Raw genomic sequence first — 20,124 nt, 5'->3', positions numbered from 1 at the left:
AAGAAGTTAAATATCTGGGCATCACACTTGACAATAAAATGACATGGAGAGCCCACCTAGATAATAGAGTAAAAAAAGCGTACGTTGCATTCGGTCAATGCCGGAGGGCTATAGGTAAGACATGGGGTTTGTCACCCAGAAATGCCCTCTGGATTTACACGGCTGTAATCCGACCTATGCTTACTTATGGTGCAGTAGTATGGTGGTCAAAGACCCTACAGTCTACATCCACTACTGCACTTAATAAAGTACAGAGACTTGCGTGTTTGTACGTTACAGGTGCGCTGCGGACTACCCCCACTGCAGCCATGGAAAACATGTTAAACCTAACGCCACTTCATTTGTTCATCCAAGAGGTGGCATTGGTGACCATGACCCGACTGCGAGCAGCAGGAATTCTAATGGGTGAGAGAAATAGCAAAAATGCCAATCTCTGGAATGAAATGGTGGATTACTCACCAATTCTGGAGTGTGTAACGGACTTTACACCCCTACAACACATTTTTACGAAGAAATATCTCACCCACCCAAGCTCCACAGAAGTAGAGGTAAAAAACAGCCTTAAAATCTACACTGATGGTTCAAAGAGACGGGAAGGAGCTGGAGCCGGAGTCTTCTCGTACGATCTCCGACTCCACGTATCTGAACCTTTAGGTATAAGTGCCATCGTCATACAGGCGGAGTTAATCGCCATACAACTTGCCGCTGACGTTATTGTCAGATCCAACTTGGTAGGTAAGACCTTTACAATTTATACTGACAGTAGACAAGCTATTTTAGCCCTGAGTAGAATAACAATTACCTCAGGACTTGTTATGGGTTGTCATCTGACATTGGAGAAGGCTGCAGTGCATAACTGTGTCATACTTCAATGGATAAAAGGACACTCGACTTGTTCAGGTAACAAGCACGCTGATAGGCTTGCCAAAAGGGCTGCCAAGCGAGCGCCATGTTCGCCTGAACCGATAATCGCTCCGTCCTTATCAACTCAGATTGAGATAATTAAAGATTTTACCCACAAAAAGTTTATGAACTGGTGGGATAGGGTTAAGGGTTGCCATCTGTCTAAGGAAGTATTACATTATCCTTCAGCAGAGGCAGCCTTGTCTTTCGTAAGGCTTGGTAGAAACGCTCTACGAACTGTAACGGGACTCGTCACGGGTCACTGTAAGGTAAACAAGCATCTTTATAACCTTAAGCTTGCTGTTAGTCCTCTCCGTCGCCTCTGTAAAGAGAGCGAGGAGACGGTCCGACACATCTTGTGTGAATGCCCCACTCTGCAAGACCTCAGAATGAGAGACTTCGGAGAGGGATGGCCGACCACAGATGGGATCAGGAACACACCTCTGAGCTGTATCCTGGCCTTCGGAAATTCCTTAGGCTGGTTTAGGCTTAGGCTTCCTTAGCATACCCTCCGCTTTCCTACATACAAAGTGGTACTTTATACGGTTCATAAGTGTGGATAAAACTTCAATTATAAGGTGATTGTGGATAATAGTATATTATTCAATAAGCGTATAATGGCGGCTGTTACCCACGAAGATGAAGTTTGAGTGGGTAACATCCATTATACGCAAATTGAATACTATACTTTATCTACAACTATTTAATTTTGAAAAAAAAATCAAAAAAAAAGGGAAAAAAATAAACTTGATAGACATTTCACAAATAACCTCAATATAAGAAAGCTGTCATTTCTGTTAACATTTTATTTTTTGATTAGTAGGCCGTGTCAGAACTGTGGAATAATGGCTTCATTATTCAACACTTTGTCAGTCATGGGTAATGCGTGTCATTACCCGTCAAAAATCAAATGTATAACGAATAGATAATTCAATAGCTGTAGATAATAGTATATTATTCAACAAGCGTATAATGGCGGCTGTTACCCACGAGGATGAAGTTGTAATCTGAGTGGGTAACATCCATTATACGCAAATTGAATACTATACTTTATCTACAACTATTTAATTTTGAAAAAAAAATCAAAAAAAAGGGAAAAGAATAAACTTGATAGACATTTCAGACATAACCTCAATATAAGAAAGCTGTCATTTCTGTTAATATTTTATTTTTTGATTAGTAGGCCGTGTCAGAACTGTGGAATAATGGCTTCATTATTCAACACTTTGTCAGTCATGGGTAATGCGTGTCATTACCCGTCAAAAATCAATTGTATAACGAATAGATAATTCAATAGTTGTAGATAAAAGTTTTTTATTTATTTGTTGTCCCAAACTTGTATGTAACGTAAAAGCGATTTATCATTGATGGTCTCAAGATATATTAGTTGCCGATTGAAACGCTTCGTCAACGATAAATCTTGTTATATAAATAACGATTATCTGAAAATTGGATCAACTTGATTGTTGATTTTTAAAATGTTCGGTTATTGGCAACGATCGTATCAATAAACCCATTCATTTTAAAGCACATAATAATTAACGGACAGCGTAACCAATCGATATAAGCCTCCTTACGGCTTATAATGGGTAAACCGATACGATACAAGGACGTTAACATCGCCGGTATGGTTCAGGAACGCAATCGTGGAACATTGCGATCAAACTGTAGTCGGGTTTCAGGTTAACCGCACTGGAACGGTGAAACCAACTAACCTTTTTTTCAATCTTTTGCTCAATAAGTTATCTGTTAATTAGTTGAACAGGACTATTTATTCGAAATGCGATTAACAAAAATTTAAAATACCTCTTTCTTTGCTTATCATCTTAAACGTTTACTATTTATGGCTAATTGGATTAGCTGTTCAAGTCATTTGCCGTTCTATAACAATTAATCAGAACAAAGACAAGTTCCAAGAGTAATAATTTCAAATTTTCTCTAGTAACTACTTAAGAAGACTGGTAACTAAAATTTACTTAGAAATTACGTTTGTTAAAGTTAGTGCTATCTCCGGGACGAAATCCAATTACGAAAGACAACGCAAATATTAATTTTGCTCAAACTCTGCGCAGTGCAGAAATGAAATTTCAAATTGCTCTGCATCGGGCATTAAGTATGACGAATGGCGTGCGCCCCCACGGAAATATATGACGGCGATCAAATGCATCGCTTAAAAGTCATAATTTAGGTGTCGTTAGTCGTTATACCTGGGTCACGGTCGGTTTCAAATCATCTTCAAACGGACTCATCGAGAAACTGCGGTTGGATTTAAGTCCCAAGAGACGACGACGTATTTATTCAGCTTCTATGTGGTGGTTTCGGTTCGGGCTATCCCCATTGGGATCAACGGGTCATACAAAACCCCTACATTACGCAATTCTCGCGTAATGTAATTCGTCGTCGCGTGACTCCGGTACAGTTGGTGAGTTTGTGATTTATGTTTGCGGAATGTCCACTATCTGTTTAAATCTCTTTACGAGTAGCCTGTTAAATTTGATCGTTATTTATGGGGCAGCGATTGAAATAAGAGTTGTATAATTTAAAGTGCGCATACCGAAAGTGAAGTTGGCACGATTTTTGGAGACATTGAAATAGAACAATAGGGTTTTTGTTACAATAAAAATTTCGCTGTGAATGGAGTTTTAAGAAAAGCTTTTAAAGTTAAATGTCAAAATTGAATCATTTTGGAAATGTTACAAAAACTTAAGTGACCGACAAATATCGTGCCCCCGATAAATTCTAAATGATTGTACTTGAACGTATGGCATTTAGCCGTGGACAATTTCACACAAGTAGCGTTACCATTATTTTCGGTTTTCAGGTTCCTATTTTCGTTCGCATTTACGGCTTCTAAAAATCTATTTGCGGAGCCTGCGACTACGATCCCATTCTTCTAATTATCGGTGAACGTTTAGTCGAATCCGTTACATGCACGAACTTGTTCGCGCGTTTGATCCAGCCTGAACGATCGTTTCGTTTCTGTACGATAGCTTCGAAACTGTGGTGGCGCTTCGAAACGGAACGATAAATCATCGCCGTTTCGTTTCTGAAAACGAGGACTCGTTAATTACCCGACGAAGTTTTTAATTAAGCCTGGTGCTTACTATTTTTGTCTGCGCGACCATCGGATTATTTTTGACCAAGTGCGCGGGTTTTAAAATCGCCCGGAATATGTTTGTGTATTGCTGGCACGATACTTCTTCATTTTAACAAAAATCTTAACCGACTGAAAATATCCACTCCATTAACTTTTTAATTTACATCTTCATATCAAATGGGTTTTTGTTTTCTTTCTCGCATTTTCCAGACGTTTTTATTTTATTTATTGTTATAAAAAAAAAGTTGTGATGAGACAAACTTTTAGATCCGTTCGATGTACCGATTCCATCTGCCAAAAACAACTAACCTGTATCTGAACGACCCACACCAGATAGCGATTGACGAGGACTGTTTTCGACAAATTGACGACAACCTCTCTCCTGTACTAAACCTATTCGTTACATTAACCCGACGGCGGCGATTTAAAAGCGATCTGTTGAAAGCACTCGAAAAAAATATGTCAAATAACCGCTGAAAAAATTTTGTAAAAACGTGAAGGTTACATATCTAAAAGTGAGTTCAACACTAAACTTGTTGTTGGCTGAAAAAAACGAATCGTACATTTTTATTCAAACAGAATTCTTGGTTAAGTACGCCTCCACTATCTATAAAAGCGGAAAAAGAATACAAACGCATCCATACCAGTATTGTTAAATACCCGGGTATTTATTTTCAAGGGTAAGTTTCCTGGATATATACCCGGGGGTATTTACCCAAGATGGGTATTTAGAGGTATTTATAATTTTGCAAATGCTTAAGTGATTTGCACTACGCGGACGATATAGTTCTTCGATATAGTTCAACGAGGAGAAACAACAGCTCTAACATCAACATTGGGGATAATGAGATTGAAAGGATTGATAGCTACGTATATCTTGGCTCTGAGGTTCGTGTAGAGAGATAATCAAACAAGCGAACTAAATAGAAGGATCACACTCGTATGGGCAGTCTATGGGAAACTTAGAGACATCTTCAATAGAAAAGGCTTTCCATCAATGCGTGTTTCCGGTTATGACATACGGCTCTGAAACATTAACATTAACGGTAGCCACTGCCAGGAGGATCCAAGTAAAGCAAAGATAGATGGAGAGGTCGATCCTGTGTATAACTCTGAGGGACTACATACGAAATGAAGAGCTATGAAGAAGAACTGACGTAAATGATGTGATCAACATTGTGGCAAAGCTTAACTGGAACTGGGCGGGTCATGTCACGTAAATGAAGAGTGAGCAGTGGACAAAACGATTGCTTGAGTGGAGACCGCGAGCGAACAGACAAAGTAGACATCAAAAGACTGACCAACAATTGGATTCAGACAGCACAGAATAAAATCGAATGGAACAGAATAGGGGAGGTCTATGTCCAACAATGGACGCAGAGGGCTGCTTGATGATAATAATCATAATAACTTGATCTAATCTAAATTACGAAAGATTCGTCTTTCCTCTTCATTTTTTTTTTTAGAATCTGATATATTTTTACTGGTATCACTTTTATGCCCACTGTTTGGGTATTTACCCTGGGCCGGGGTAAATACCCGGATAAATACCCATTTTAGAAATACCTGCCCGCCGGGTATTTACCTAGCGCCCATCACTGATCCATACATCAAATTGGAGGGTGTCGCAGTTTAGATTTACGACCTCTCTCTCACAAAGTTGTACTTTGAAACAAGTCACCGTTCTAAACCGTCGTATACCCAGTTAAATATCTAACACTAAAACAAGCTCTCAAATATGCAATGCGGTTGTAAGCTATTCATCAATTATCGCTAATAAACACGTTAGTATTAAAAGTGATGATAACTAAACTAGGTACATTGAAATTTCGATATTAACGATCCGTGGTATTTCCTTTGGAATTTACCGTATGGTGTCGCGACCTATAAAGTATGGTAGTTAACATTATAAGAGATAAATTCTCCAACGGCTTGATTAAATGTTAGTATGTTATAATAATAGTTTGACTGGAATTGATGGAGAAAAGGATATCGTTAAGATACGAAAGAAATCAATGAAAGCTAGAAATTATAGTATTTCCTTTATCTTGAGATTGAGACGTATATTTTAAATTTCTTTGGAATATCGAGAAATTTCTATTCGATAAAAAAAAAGGTTTCTATAAACTAGATTTCGACCTGTCATGTTTTTGTACATTTACAACTTAACAGATCGTTAAGTTTTACTTAAATAGCTCTACTAATTTGCGGAACGTAGTATAACTCTTTCAATACAACATCGGATTAATTAGGTAAACTTAAAAAAAATATTTCTTTTATTCAACACGATAAAAGCTTTAAATCAATATATGAAATGATATAATTTCTGGTAGCCGAGGTAAGTTTCTATCAAAATCGCCGAAGCAAATCGACATTGGTCTTCGGAAACGGTGATTAAGTGGTCACCGGCCATTACCGCAATAATGAGTTGTAATCGCGAGTAATTACGATGCTGGTGCCGCTTCCCAATGTCAGTCATTGGATCTTTTGTGCTCTTGACGTCTATTTGAGGTACACTAGAAGTGCATTTTGCCAATGAGATCGATCAACATATAATGGGATTTGAATTATGGTGATTACTATCGAAAGTCGGTTCATATCTAAATCTAAACGACTTTATACGGTTTTAATTAGGATATAATTGTTTTAAACACAGCAAAAATAATATGGGAACTTGGAACGTACAAGAAGAAGTCGTCGATACGCTACAGAAGAAGAGTCCAGATGGTTGTGTTAACGGAAACCAAGAAGAACCTAGTACTAGAAACATTCGTGTTTAACCGTGCGCCTCTTAACTTTTTTCCAAGCAAAACTTTTCCTTTGCAAAACTACCCAATACCTGTACTATTAAGCTATGTTGCATTTTATGTGGGACAGTGTAAGTGTAAGTGTAAATTCGCGGTATATAAAAACGTTGGTAACCATATTATATCTGGCGGATAACTGTCTTATCGGCACCGCTGAGTACCCGATAAGTAATCCTGCCGATAATCTCACCGACAAAAATATCCGTACATTGTAATGCAGCAAAAACGAATTTATCGGCCAGATAACGCTGTCGGGAAGTTTATCGGTATATTGTACAACCAAAAATACGGGATTGCTATTTGAAAAAAATATCGATGACGTCATAACTTGTTGAAACATAACGGAAAAAATTTAAAATCTATACCAAAAAATTTAAATATTTAGACTCATCTCAGCGATTTTTCCATAAACTATTTTTATTTGTTTTAGCGAATTACTTTTGGGAAACCTTGTCCAAATCGGTGGATGAATGGATCTTGTTTTTATGGCCCATTACTAAGGTTTTATGTATAAAAAGTATTTCCCCATCGCTTTTAGTTTTTGAGTTATGATTGAGTTAATTTTCAACAATTTTGATGTATAATCGATTTAGAGCTTATAAATAAAAATTGGTAATAATTTTATTGGGTTCAATTTTTTTATGGATCTTGTTTTTATGGCCCATTACTAAGGTTTTATGTATAAAAAGTATTTCCCCATCGCTTTTAGTTTTTGAGTTATGATTGAGTTAATTTTCAACAATTTTGATGTTTAATCGATTTAGAGCTTATAAATAAAAATTGGTAATAATTGGGTTCAATTTTTTTATGGATCTTGTTTTTATGGCCCATTACTAAGGTTTTATTTATAAAAAGTATTTCCCCATCGCTTTTAGTTTTTGAGTTATGATTGAGTTAATTTTCAACAATTTTGATGTTTAATCGATTTAGAGCTTATAAATAAAAATTGGTAATAATTGGGTTCAATTTTTTTATGGATCTTGTTTTTATGGCCCATTACTAAGGTTTTATTTATAAAAAGTATTTCCCCATCGCTTTTAGTTTTTGAGTTATGATTGAGTTAATTTTCAACAATTTTGATGTTTAATCGATTTAGAGCTTATAAATAAAAATTGGTAATAATTGGGTTCAATTTTTTTATGGATCTTGTTTTTATGGCCCACTACTAAGGTTTTATGTATAAAAAGTATTTCCCCATCGCTTTTAGTTTTTGAGTTATGATTGAGTTAATTTTCAACAATTTTGATGTATAATCGATTTAGAGCTTATAAATAAAAATTGGTAATAATTGGGTTCAATTTTTTTATGGATCTTGTTTTTATGGCCCACTACTAAGGTTTTATGTATAAAAAGTATTTCCCCATCGCTTTTAGTTTTTGAGTTATGATTGAGTTAATTTTCAACAATTTTGATGTTTAATCGATTTAGAGCTTATAAATAAAAATTGGTAATAATTGTCAAGGATGGGTATCGAACTTGACGAACGGATAACACTGTATAGTCTACATTTTGCAGATGATCAGTTGCTAAAAGATCTAGGGGACGTTCAAAACCTAATTGGGAATCGAAAATTCGAAGGGCAATGTCCGAAAGGAACCTGGAATTATCTTATAATTTTTATATCATATCATAAATTAGTGATTAAATATTATGTGATGGTTCTCAAAAGTCCCTCTGATTTTTTCAAAATTTTATATTCTTTTTGATTTATAATTTTAATAATTTCCGTGCAAATCGGTTGATGAATGGAGGAAAATTTGTAAAGGATGGGTATCGAACTTGACGAACGGATAACGCTGTATAGTCTACATTTTGCAGATGATCAGTTGCTAAAAGATCTAGGGGACGTTCAAAACCTAATTGGGAATCGAAAATTCGAAAGGCAATGTCCGAAAGGAACCTGGAATTATCTTATAATTTTTATATCATATCATAAATTAGTGATTAAATATTATGTGATGGTTCTCAAAAGTCTCTCTGATTTTTTCAAAATTTTATATTCGTTTTGATTTATAATATTAATAATTTCTGTGCAAATCGGTTGATGAATGGAGGAAAAATTGTCAAGGATGGGTATCGAACTTGACGAACGGATAACGCTGTATAGTCTACATTTCGCAGATGATCAGTTGCTAAAAGATCTAGGGGACGTTCAAAACCTAATTGGGAATCGAAAATTCGAAGGGCAATGTCCGAAAGGAACCTGGAATTATCTTATAATTTTTATATCATATCATAAATTAGTGATTAAATATTATGTGATGGTTCTCAAAAGTCTCTCTGATTTTTTCAAAATTTTATATTCTTTTTGACTTATAATTTTAATAATTTCTGTGCAAATCGGTTGATGAATGGAGGAAAAATTGTAAAGGATGGGTATCGAACTTGACGAACGGATAACGCTGTATAGTCTACATTTTGCAGATGATCAGTTGCTAAAAGATCTAGGGGACGTTCAAAACCTAATTGGGAATCGAAAATTCGAAGGGCAATGTCCGAAAGGAACCTTCTTATAATTTTTATATCATATCATAAATTAGTAATTAAATATTATGTGATGGTTCTCAAAAGTCCCTCTGATTTTTTCAAAATTTTATATTCTTTTTGATTTATAATTTTAATAATTTCTGTGCAAATCGGTTGATGAATGGAGGAAAAATTGTAAAGGATGGGTATCGAACTGGACGAACGGATAACACTGTATAGTCTACATTTTGCAGATGATCAGTTGCTAAAAGATCTAGGGGACGTTCAAAACCTAATTGGGAATCGAAAATTCGAAGGGCAATGTCCGAAAGGAACCTGGAATTATCTTATAATTTTTATATCATATCATAAATTAGTGATTAAATACTATGTGATGGTTCTCAAAAGTCTCTCTGATTTTTTCAAAATTTTATATTCTTTTTGATTTATAAATTTAATAATTTCTGTGCAAATCGGTTGATGAATGGAGGAAAAATTGTAAAGGATGGGTATCGAACTGGACGAACGGATAACACTGTATAGTCTACATTTTGCAGATGATCAGTTGCTAAAAGATCTAGGGGACGTTCAAAACCTAATTGGGAATCGAAAATTCGAAAGGCAATGTCCGAAAGGAACCTGGAATTATCTTATAATTTTTATATCATATCATAAATTAGTGATTAAATATTATGTGATGGTTTTCAAAAGTCCCTCTGATTTTTTCAAAATTTTATATTCTTTTTGATTTATAATTTTAATAATTTCTGTGCAAATCGGTTGATGAATGGAGGAAAAATTGTAAAGGATGGGTATCGAACTGGACGAACGGATAACACTGTATAGTCTACATTTTGCAGATGATCAGTTGCTAAAAGATGTAGGGGACGTTCAAAACCTAATTGGGAATCGAAAATTCGAAGGGCAATGTCCGAAAGGAACCTGGAATTATCTTATAATTTTTATATCATATCATAAATTAGTGATTAAATATTATGTGATGGTTCTCAAAAGTCGCTCTGATTTTTTCAAAATTTTATATTCTTTTTATTTATAATTTTAATAATTTCTGTGCAAATCGGTTGATGAATGGAGGAAAAATTGTAAAGGATGGGTATCGAACTGGACGAACGGATAACACTGTATAGTCTACATTTTGCAGATGATCAGTTGCTAAAAGATCTAGGGGACGTTCAAAACCTAATTGGGAATCGAAAATTCGAAAGGCAATGTCCGAAAGGAACCTGGAATTATCTTATAATTTTTATATCATATCATAAATTAGTGATTAAATATTATGTGATGGTTTTCAAAAGTCCCTCTGATTTTTTCAAAATTTTATATTCTTTTTGATTTATAATTTTAATAATTTCTGTGCAAATCGGTTGATGAATGGAGGAAAAATTGTAAAGGATGGGTATCGAACTGGACGAACGGATAACACTGTATAGTCTACATTTTGCAGATGATCAGTTGCTAAAAGATGTAGGGGACGTTCAAAACCTAATTGGGAATCGAAAATTCGAAGGGCAATGTCCGAAAGGAACCTGGAATTATCTTATAATTTTTATATCATATCATAAATTAGTGATTAAATATTATGTGATGGTTCTCAAAAGTCGCTCTGATTTTTTCAAAATTTTATATTCTTTTTATTTATAATTTTAATAATTTCTGTGCAAATCGGTTGATGAATGGAGGAAAAATTGTAAAGGATGGGTATCGAACTGGACGAACGGATAACACTGTATAGTCTACATTTTGCAGATGATCAGTTGCTAAAAGATCTAGGGGACGTTCAAAACCTAATTGGGAATCGAAAATTCGAAAGGCAATGTCCGAAAGGAACCTGGAATTATCTTATAATTTTTATATCATATCATAAATTAGTGATTAAATATTATGTGATGGTTTTCAAAAGTCCCTCTGATTTTTTCAAAATTTTATATTCTTTTTGATTTATAATTTTAATAATTTCTGTGCAAATCGGTTGATGAATGGAGGAAAAATTGTAAAGGATGGGTATCGAACTGGACGAACGGATAACACTGTATAGTCTACATTTTGCAGATGATCAGTTGCTAAAAGATGTAGGGGACGTTCAAAACCTAATTGGGAATCGAAAATTCGAAGGGCAATGTCCGAAAGGAACCTGGAATTATCTTATAATTTTTATATCATATCATAAATTAGTGATTAAATATTATGTGATGGTTCTCAAAAGTCGCTCTGATTTTTTCAAAATTTTATATTCTTTTTATTTATAATTTTAATAATTTCTGTGCAAATCGGTTGATGAATGGAGGAAAAATTGTAAAGGATGGGTATCGAACTGGACGAACGGATAACACTGTATAATCTACATTTTGCAGATGATCAGTTGCTAAAAGATCTAGGGGACGTTCAAAACCTAATTGGGAATCGAAAATTCGAAGGGCAATGTCCGAAAGGAACCTGGAATTATCTTATAATTTTTATATCATATCATAAATTAGTGATTAAATATTATGTGATGGTTCTCAAAAGTCTCTTTGATTTTTTCAAAATGTTATATTCGTTTTGATTTATAATTTTAATAATTTCCGTGCAAATCGGTTGATGAATGGAGGAAAAATTGTAAAGGATGGGTATCGAACTTGACGAACGGATAACGCTGTATAGTCTACATTTTGCAGATGATCAGTTGCTAAAAGATCTAGGGGACGTTCAAAACTTAATTGGGAATCGAAAATTCGAAGGGCAATGTCCGAAAGGAACCTGGAATTATCGTATAATTTTTATATCATATCATAAATTAGTGATTAAATATTATGTGATGGTTCTCAAAAGTCTCTCTGATTTTTTCAAAATTTTATATTCTTTTTGACTTATAATTTTAATAATTTCTGTGCAAATCGGTTGATGAATGGAGGAAAAATTGTCAAGGATGGGTATCGAACTTGACGAACGGATAACGCTGTATAGTCTACATTTTGCAGATGATCAGTTGCTAAAAGATCTAGGGGACGTTCAAAACCTAATTGGGAATCGAAAATTCGAAGGGCAATGTCCGAAAGGAACTTGGAATTATCTTATAATTTTTATATCATATCATAAATTAGTGATTAAATATTATGTGATGGTTCTCAAAAGTCCCTCTGATTTTTTCAAAATTTTATATTTGTTTTGATTTATAATTTTAATAATTTCTTCTATAATAATTTTTTCTTGGAGATTTCAATAGTATTATCTCCTTGTCATTACATCATACCGTAAACTAGAATCTTTAAGTTACAAACAATTTAACACAGGTCCATATCATGCTATAATTCTTAAAAATATTGTCGATGTGACCTTTGAAAACTTCGCGTTATTTTTCAGGGACAGTTTCTACTTTAATAATTTTTTATACTAGGTATATTATAAACTTGAATCGTTATGCTACAATTTGACATACATATCATATCATCATTTTTGATGATTTTTTGAAAATTTCACGAATTAAGTAATCAAAGAAGTAATCACGAATAAAGTTTTTATTGTTCTTTTTCTTTTCCTTAAACTATTAGAGTTTCAATAACCATCAATGTTTTAAACAAATTCCTCACGTTTGCTTATTTTCAATTCCATACAGAGATATTTAATTCAAGGACATTGCATCATTAGGATTTTAATAAACTTAATGTACATAAATAAATATTCTTCTTTATTGATTCATACTCAGCATAAAAAGATTAAAATATTTATTTAAAGCGGCTTTCAAAATTGATATCGGCTTAATTATTAGAGCAGATTCGATTAATTTTAAGATTTGATTAATTACATAACAACAGAACATATTTACTCCATTAAAATGTATTTATAGAATAGGACTTTTCGACTATTCGCTCAGTGCATCAGCTCATTGAGATTCAAATCAATAAATTGGCGCTAGAAATACAGTAAATTACAAAATGTGCCGAACACGTAGAAGCCTTGCAAACACATCAACGATGGGAAAACGGCCGGTCGCATTCATTCACGTCGGCCTCACAACCAAGAAGAAAACCTTGAGTAAATGGCAGTGCAAAACCAAGACGCAGACAACCTACAGTTTAAGTAATTTTACGCAATTATTCCAATGTTTACACTTGATTAACATAAAACCCAATAAAATAGAGCAAGAAATTACATTTCTATGGATTATTATTTCTTGGTGGTCTGTTTAGTAGTTTTAAATGTTTGAAAAGATGCATTTTCAAAAATCCATGTGTGCATAAGAAAAAAGAATCGGCACATTCCAATGTACCAAGGTTTATTTATACAATTATGTAAAGGATAACAAACACGACCAGGCCTTGACTTCCGTTAGGGTTTTCTCTTCGAGACGATGCTTTGACTGAAAACTATGAAAAGATACGCACGGTGGTCGTCAGAATTGAGGAGAGCAACGGGCGCGATGGAATGTAACCCAAAAAATTTGAGACGTTGGCCAAACGCCAACGTAAATAAAATATTATAAACCGACATTAAGTGTCCAGAATTGATGCTTTGGTTGCGGTCGAGATAGCGAAGAGAAATGGTTCTGAAATTGGATTCTAGATCAATATCTTTTGTAATTCAATAAATTTATTAAACACTCTTCTACTTCTTGTTTGCTTAAATTACATGACATTTTAATATAATTATCGAGTCTATCGCAAGAGCCACTCCTTGATCGCCCGCATTGTTTCCGTAATTAAACGATTCTTCAGCGATATAAAAAATCAACAACAATATAACTATGTAACAATGAAGAAAATTTTTATAGAAATGCTTTTATAGCTTCAACACCTGTCGAACAACTGTTAATATGTAATGATACCCAGAAAAATGATTATACGAAAATTCTCTGGAAATGAGTGATTAATACAAATTCCTTTCCTCATCCGGATGTAATCATCGATTTACCATGATGGATTCACCTGTTAAAAAAATGAGTCATTCGATTCAAATGGTATACTTAATATAATACTATGATGAGTAAAACAATAATTCTTTTAAGCATATTTACAAACCGTTTCATTTTGAGTAGTAAGAGTAAAAGGACGAAAGGCACGTCCGGAGTAATGTAGGAAGCGAGTCGACGAAAAACACGGTCGGTTTTACTTTCGCGTAATACCCATCCCGCTTCGGAGCCCGAACGACGACGATGATCGTTTTAAAAGGTGAATAAAACGAAAAGCAAGAAGAAAAAATGCGCTCGAATCGATGCTCCAAGACCGTAACCTTTCCGGTTCGGAGCGATTAATCCTTTTACGAGGCACCTGTCTTAAGACGACAAAAAGAGCAACGAGCATTTATCTCGGACAGATGGCTTGGCAATAAGAAAATTGGATATCTCGGGGACGGTGCTGTCCATTTTGGACACGTGAAAGATCGGAACACGAACAAATCCTAACGCTCTCTCTATTTCAAGAAAAAGACCACGAAATAAAGCGAGAGGAAGACATTCTACTCTAGCTTTTAAAATTGAAAATCTTTGATTCAATAACATTATTCTGAAAATTGATTTCATTATGTTTGTTTCATTTTTAATGCAAACCAAAACGTTAGAATGTGGAGGTATAAACTTTTCAGATTTGAAAAATTGAGTTAATAATGTGCTGACTAAATTGTTTTATGGAGTGCGAAAAACATCTACAACGTTTCCTTTCACCGGGATTGTAAGATATATGAAATCGAGTCAAACATAAATTTGAGTTTTTCATCAATTTCTATTATACTGTGAAATCGGGATTTTGTATTTGGATAAAGAAAAGGAAAGAACGATTTTAATTTAAAATAAAACTTAAATAATTGGTGATAATAATCTAAATCAATATCAAACCAAATGAAAGTAATAATTATCTAAATAATCATTGCTTATCGAACGTTACGAAATCGTTGAGTTATCGTAAATGCGCAATTAACGTTATTGTTGTTGTGTGAAGATTTCTTGGAGAAGTTCAGGAGCGCTGAAATTTTGATTAACTGTGACATCTTTCCATCATTCTTACTTTAAAACATCTTTCTTGTTTCTTGTAGGAAAGACTTCTTGTAAGAAGTCTTTCAGAAAGATCTGTTTGCTCTTGAGAGTCCATTTTTGACTACTTTTGGTAGTCGTAGTTGAAGCTTCCACATTTTCAACATGGTCTCTTTATTCCTATTTTCTTTTACGAGTCCATCTCGCAATGTCCTGGATATCGCATAGCTCTCTGATATCCTCACTTCCTGTTTGATTCCACAAGGTGTAACTTGCTTTCTAAGAACATATACGTTTTTGCCACGTTATGTCCTCCAACTGCATCATTATTTCATTCACAAGGACAAAGGTAGTGACGTGGTTTTTATCAACAATTAATCCTACCCGGCGTTCTTTCCATGGATTCATCCGGAATTGTACAGTCTATAACCTTATATGTCACAATAGCTAGCGTTGGGTCATCTTATCTCACTCATCTTCATTCAACAGTAGATAGGGTATTACAATTCGCCTACCTAGGGACCGTGACTAATGAAGATTGGGACCATTTCCAGAAGATAAGGTGCAGAATAGAGAAAAGAAAAGCCGCCTTCAGCCATTCAAAAGTCACAACCTCGGCATCGATATCAAAGTCAGACTCCTCAGATACTATGTTTTCGCGGTGTTTTTATATGGACTGGAATCGTGGATACTAACCGAGGCAACACAACGAAGACTCGAACCGTGCTACTCTCTTTTCTGTTTTTATTATTATTGTGCAGTTGTTGGTATTCACGAAGTATTAATTATGATAAAAGTTATGATTTGTGATAATTGTTGATCTTTTGTAAAGTCAACAAAAACATATGTACGCAATTTTGAATTCACGTCTTATTATAAATATAAAATCTATTTTTCCTGAAATCTTGTTGCTCCTCACAGACAGCAACAGTCAACTATCTTGTTAGTCAAATATCCAATCAATGCGGAATTTATGAGTTATAGTATCCGTTGGTATTGGTAAGCAGAGCTTGGAAGGACACATCAATCATTATCGATATCGAAATTCCTGCTGGTCGGGAGAACTTGGGGTCTGTCTCCCAAGATAGCCCTGTGGATCTACACCGCCGTTGTTCGACCAATGCTAACTTACGGTGCGGTGGTATGGTGGACTAGAACTTCTAAGTCTACCGGCACCACTGCGCTTAATAGAATACAGAGACTCGCGTGTCTGTATGTTACAGGTGCGCTGCGATCAACCCCCACAGCGGCCATGGAAATCATGTTAAATTTACCACCACTCAACTTACATATCCAGGAAGTGGCGTTGGTAACCATGAAACGACTACAATCAGTAGGAACTATGAAGGATGAGGACGCTGACAGCAGTTCAACACTCTGGAGGGAAGCAGTGCTAGACACACCCCTACTCGAGTGTAGGACTGATCACAGACCAGCAAAATATGTTTTCTCTAGGAAGTACCTCACCCACGTCAGTCCCACAGTTGTAGATGTACATAGAACCTTAAAGATCTACACTGATGGTTCAAAAGGACGAAATGGTGTATTCTCTCACGATCCCCTGATTCGCCTCTCAGAACCTTTAGGGTCCAGCACCACCGTCATACAAGCGGAACTAACTGCTATTAAACTTGCTGCTGACTGCATTGTTGAATCCAACAAGCGGGGTAAGTGTTTTACTATTTTTACAGATAGTAAACAATCTCTTTTAGCTTTAAGCAGAGTTATTATAACGTCTGCAGTAGTTATGGATTGTCACAAAGCACTGGAGGAGGCCGCGAAATACAATTCTGTCAGAATCCAGTGGATTAAAGGGCATTCCGGCTCCAAGGGTAACAACCACGCGGACAGGCTAGCCAAACGTGCTGCCGGTAGTGCGCCCTGTGCACCCGAGCCGATAATTACCCCCTCCTTAGCCACTCATATCGAGTTAATAAAGCACATTATCAACAAAAAATTTTCGCTAAGGAATTGTTAAAATATCCTTCAGCCGCAACAGCCCAGTTTTTCGTAGGGCTCGGTAAAAGTGCCCTTCGCACTGCCACAGGTCTCCTCACGGGACACTGTAAAGTAAATAAGCACCTTCATAACATGAAGCTTGCTGACTCTCCTCTCTGTCGAGCCTGCGAACAGGATGACGAGACGGTTAAACACATCTTGTGTGATTGCCCCTCTCTGACCGACCTCAGAATGAGGACCTTCGGGGAGGAATGGCCAACCACAGATGACATCAGGAATGCACCTCTAGGACCTGTCCTAGCCTTTGGTAAATCCTTAGGCTGGTTGATGTGACCAGAGCGTGTAATGGGAGGATGCACAAGGGGCCCAATGGGGCCTAAGTGTGGCGTGCGGTTTTGCATGCACTCCCCAATCCATACATACATACCTACATTCCTGCCTGGCCTATTTGTTCTTACTTAATCAAGCAAATAATATCAATTCATTTCTTTTTAGATTTAACAGAGATTATGAAGGTTACTAATACTGGACGTATTTATTTATTTATTTACTTTCATGGGACACAGTATAGAACGAACTCAATTCAAGCTGTGCCACTAAAAAAATACAATAAGAAAAAAAAAAGGACACAAAAACTTAAATCGGTATCTTAAATTGCATAAGTAGTTCGACAAAAAGAACAGAGAATAAAACCAATAAATCAGATTAAAAAGAAGTGAAAAATAGAGGTACTTAACAATAGAGGCTCATTAATGAATTAGTGTCGGTAAAATCAGCAGCTGATCTCATGACGAATCCAAAAATACGAAAAGCCTTGCCAACCACCAGATCGATGTGCTCACTGAATAATAGCTTACTATCAAACGTCACACCCAAATCCCTTATAGAAATAACCTTGTTTAACAACTTCCCTCCAATGATGTAGTCATAGCGTATAGGACCAGGCTTTCTTGTAAAAGTAATTGTAAAGTATTTGCTATAATTTAGGTGACGAAGTTTGTAAAACAATATTGAGCAAGTTCACATAGATCTCGCTGAAGATCAGAACAGTCTCTAGGATTAGACACACGGCAGAAAATCTTTAGATCATCTGCATACATTAACAATTGGCGTATTTGAAACACTTAAATATGTCATTAATATAAATATTGAAAAGCAAAGGTCCAAGAATGCATCCCCGAGGGACGCCGGATGAGACTGAAGCCGTCTGCGAGGAAAAACCTCTTAACTCTAACCGACTGCGTCCTAGGGTAAACCAATAAATTCAATTTTTTCTAGCAAGAGCAGATGATCAACTTTATCAAAAGCTTTAGTAAAAGTCTTCTGGATATAATGAGTGATCAAGGCCAATCAGTACCTCGACTTATTAAATGTAACAACACCCTACATTCAATAGCAAGCCGAGAAAAGATTTAATTACATAAGATACTTAATATTGCGTTTAAATTCATTGCAATTAGAAGAAGCTATAAGACTCGATATATAATAAAAATGTAACTTATTGTTATAAATAATGGAATTGTTTTGAGGTTATTAGAAACTTCATTCCATTGAAATATCATAATAGTAATTTCCCGTTACAATCCTTCTTAAAAGCCTTCCTTATTCATTTTAATTATTTCATTCATTTTATTTCACTTTTGACATAAAAGATTATTCACAAGTTTTCTGAATAATTTTAAATTTCAACTTTTCACCATAAAAGAAAACTTTAATCACCCATTAAATTCGTCCAGCACAACTTAAAAGAATGTACCCAACCAATTTTTACGTCAAAAAGTTGAGGATTGAATACAATTCTATGTATTAATTCTTTAATGAAATAGTGAAGAGGACGTTTCAATTTTAATTAAAAAATAAATCCTTCCTAAATTTTCATTACCATGAGCAGTGATAAAATACTTTTCAATAGAAATTTAAAAGCTCCCTTCTATAGAAAAAAACGTACAATAAGTTTCGCGTTGTATCTCCTTTTAAAACTTTTTCCCATTTACGAAAAAATCTGTTCCGTTTTAAAAGTTTCTTGAAAAACTTTAAATTTCATCTTATCATAAAAGACAACTTAATTTCATCTGACACAAGGTAAAAGTTACATAACTAAGACGATAAAAGTTTTGAATCGAAATTGTTTACCTTAGCTTGGAATGTAATCCCATGTCTGAACGCCTCCTCCGGATGCAGAGGAATCCTCGTATCGAAGTCATCGTTCTGCACTAAATCGTATTGTTTCTTCGATGGCATTTTGTCTAAGAACGATCGAGAAAAAAATCTCCCTCGAATTTACCAAAAAAATCACATGGTGTCACAACATTGATTTAAATTATATAATGTCAACATCTTCGTCGACGTTGAACTTGAACACACTGTGAATAACTTCGCGGCCGGTGACGATGTATTTCTTCTCAGAGGGTTCGGTCCGGGACCATAGCGTCGTCAGGACGCGTCGCGTTCAACTGTTTGCGGCCGAACGGCTTTTGTTGCGGGAACCTGCGGCGAAGAACGGCGCGTGGTTTCATTGTCACTCTCTCTAACGTTCTCGCGGCGACGATTTGTCACTCGATAAGTAGGGATCTTGAATCATCATTCGTGAAAAAGGAATTTAAACTATCATAGTTTTTGGACCCAGTATCAACACCTGAAACAATGCAACATTATGTCACTGTTAAAATTACATCTTTCGATTAACATATTTTCAGATCACACTGAAACATTACATTTACCGATATAAAAAAAACTTTACAGTTTAGTACGACTTAATTTAATGTGTACACACTAATTTATCTCACTTAAACTTCTAAAAATAGTTTCAAGTGCCTCGACTTCGTTCATTACTAACGGGTTATTTGACGAACAGAAGTGGTAATTGCCGTGTAAACGGGGTGGTTGGTTATTAATTATTGTCTGCATTTTAACTTTTCCCCTTTATCGAA

General features: G+C 35.2%; 1 protein-coding gene across 3 annotated transcripts in view; it reads right to left on the bottom strand.

The window, feature by feature from the left end:
- LOC111416510 (carboxyl-terminal PDZ ligand of neuronal nitric oxide synthase protein) overlaps positions 1–20,124 on the bottom strand; it is a 114,900-nt gene that overhangs the window by 68,188 nt on the left and 26,588 nt on the right. For all 3 annotated transcript variants that reach the window (XM_071201522.1, XM_071201524.1, XM_071201527.1), the window contains exon 2: positions 19,328–19,829. In XM_071201522.1, coding sequence (XP_071057623.1) covers positions 19,328–19,435 — 108 coding nt within the window. In that variant the 5' untranslated portion in view covers positions 19,436–19,829. The remainder of the gene's footprint in view (positions 1–19,327; positions 19,830–20,124) is intronic.

This window comes from Onthophagus taurus, chromosome 1, assembly GCF_036711975.1.
Source record: "Onthophagus taurus isolate NC chromosome 1, IU_Otau_3.0, whole genome shotgun sequence".
NCBI lineage: Eukaryota > Metazoa > Arthropoda > Insecta > Coleoptera > Scarabaeidae > Onthophagus > Onthophagus taurus.
The sequence above is the reverse complement of the archived record's forward strand: the minus strand, read 5'-3'. Positions and strand labels throughout refer to the sequence as shown.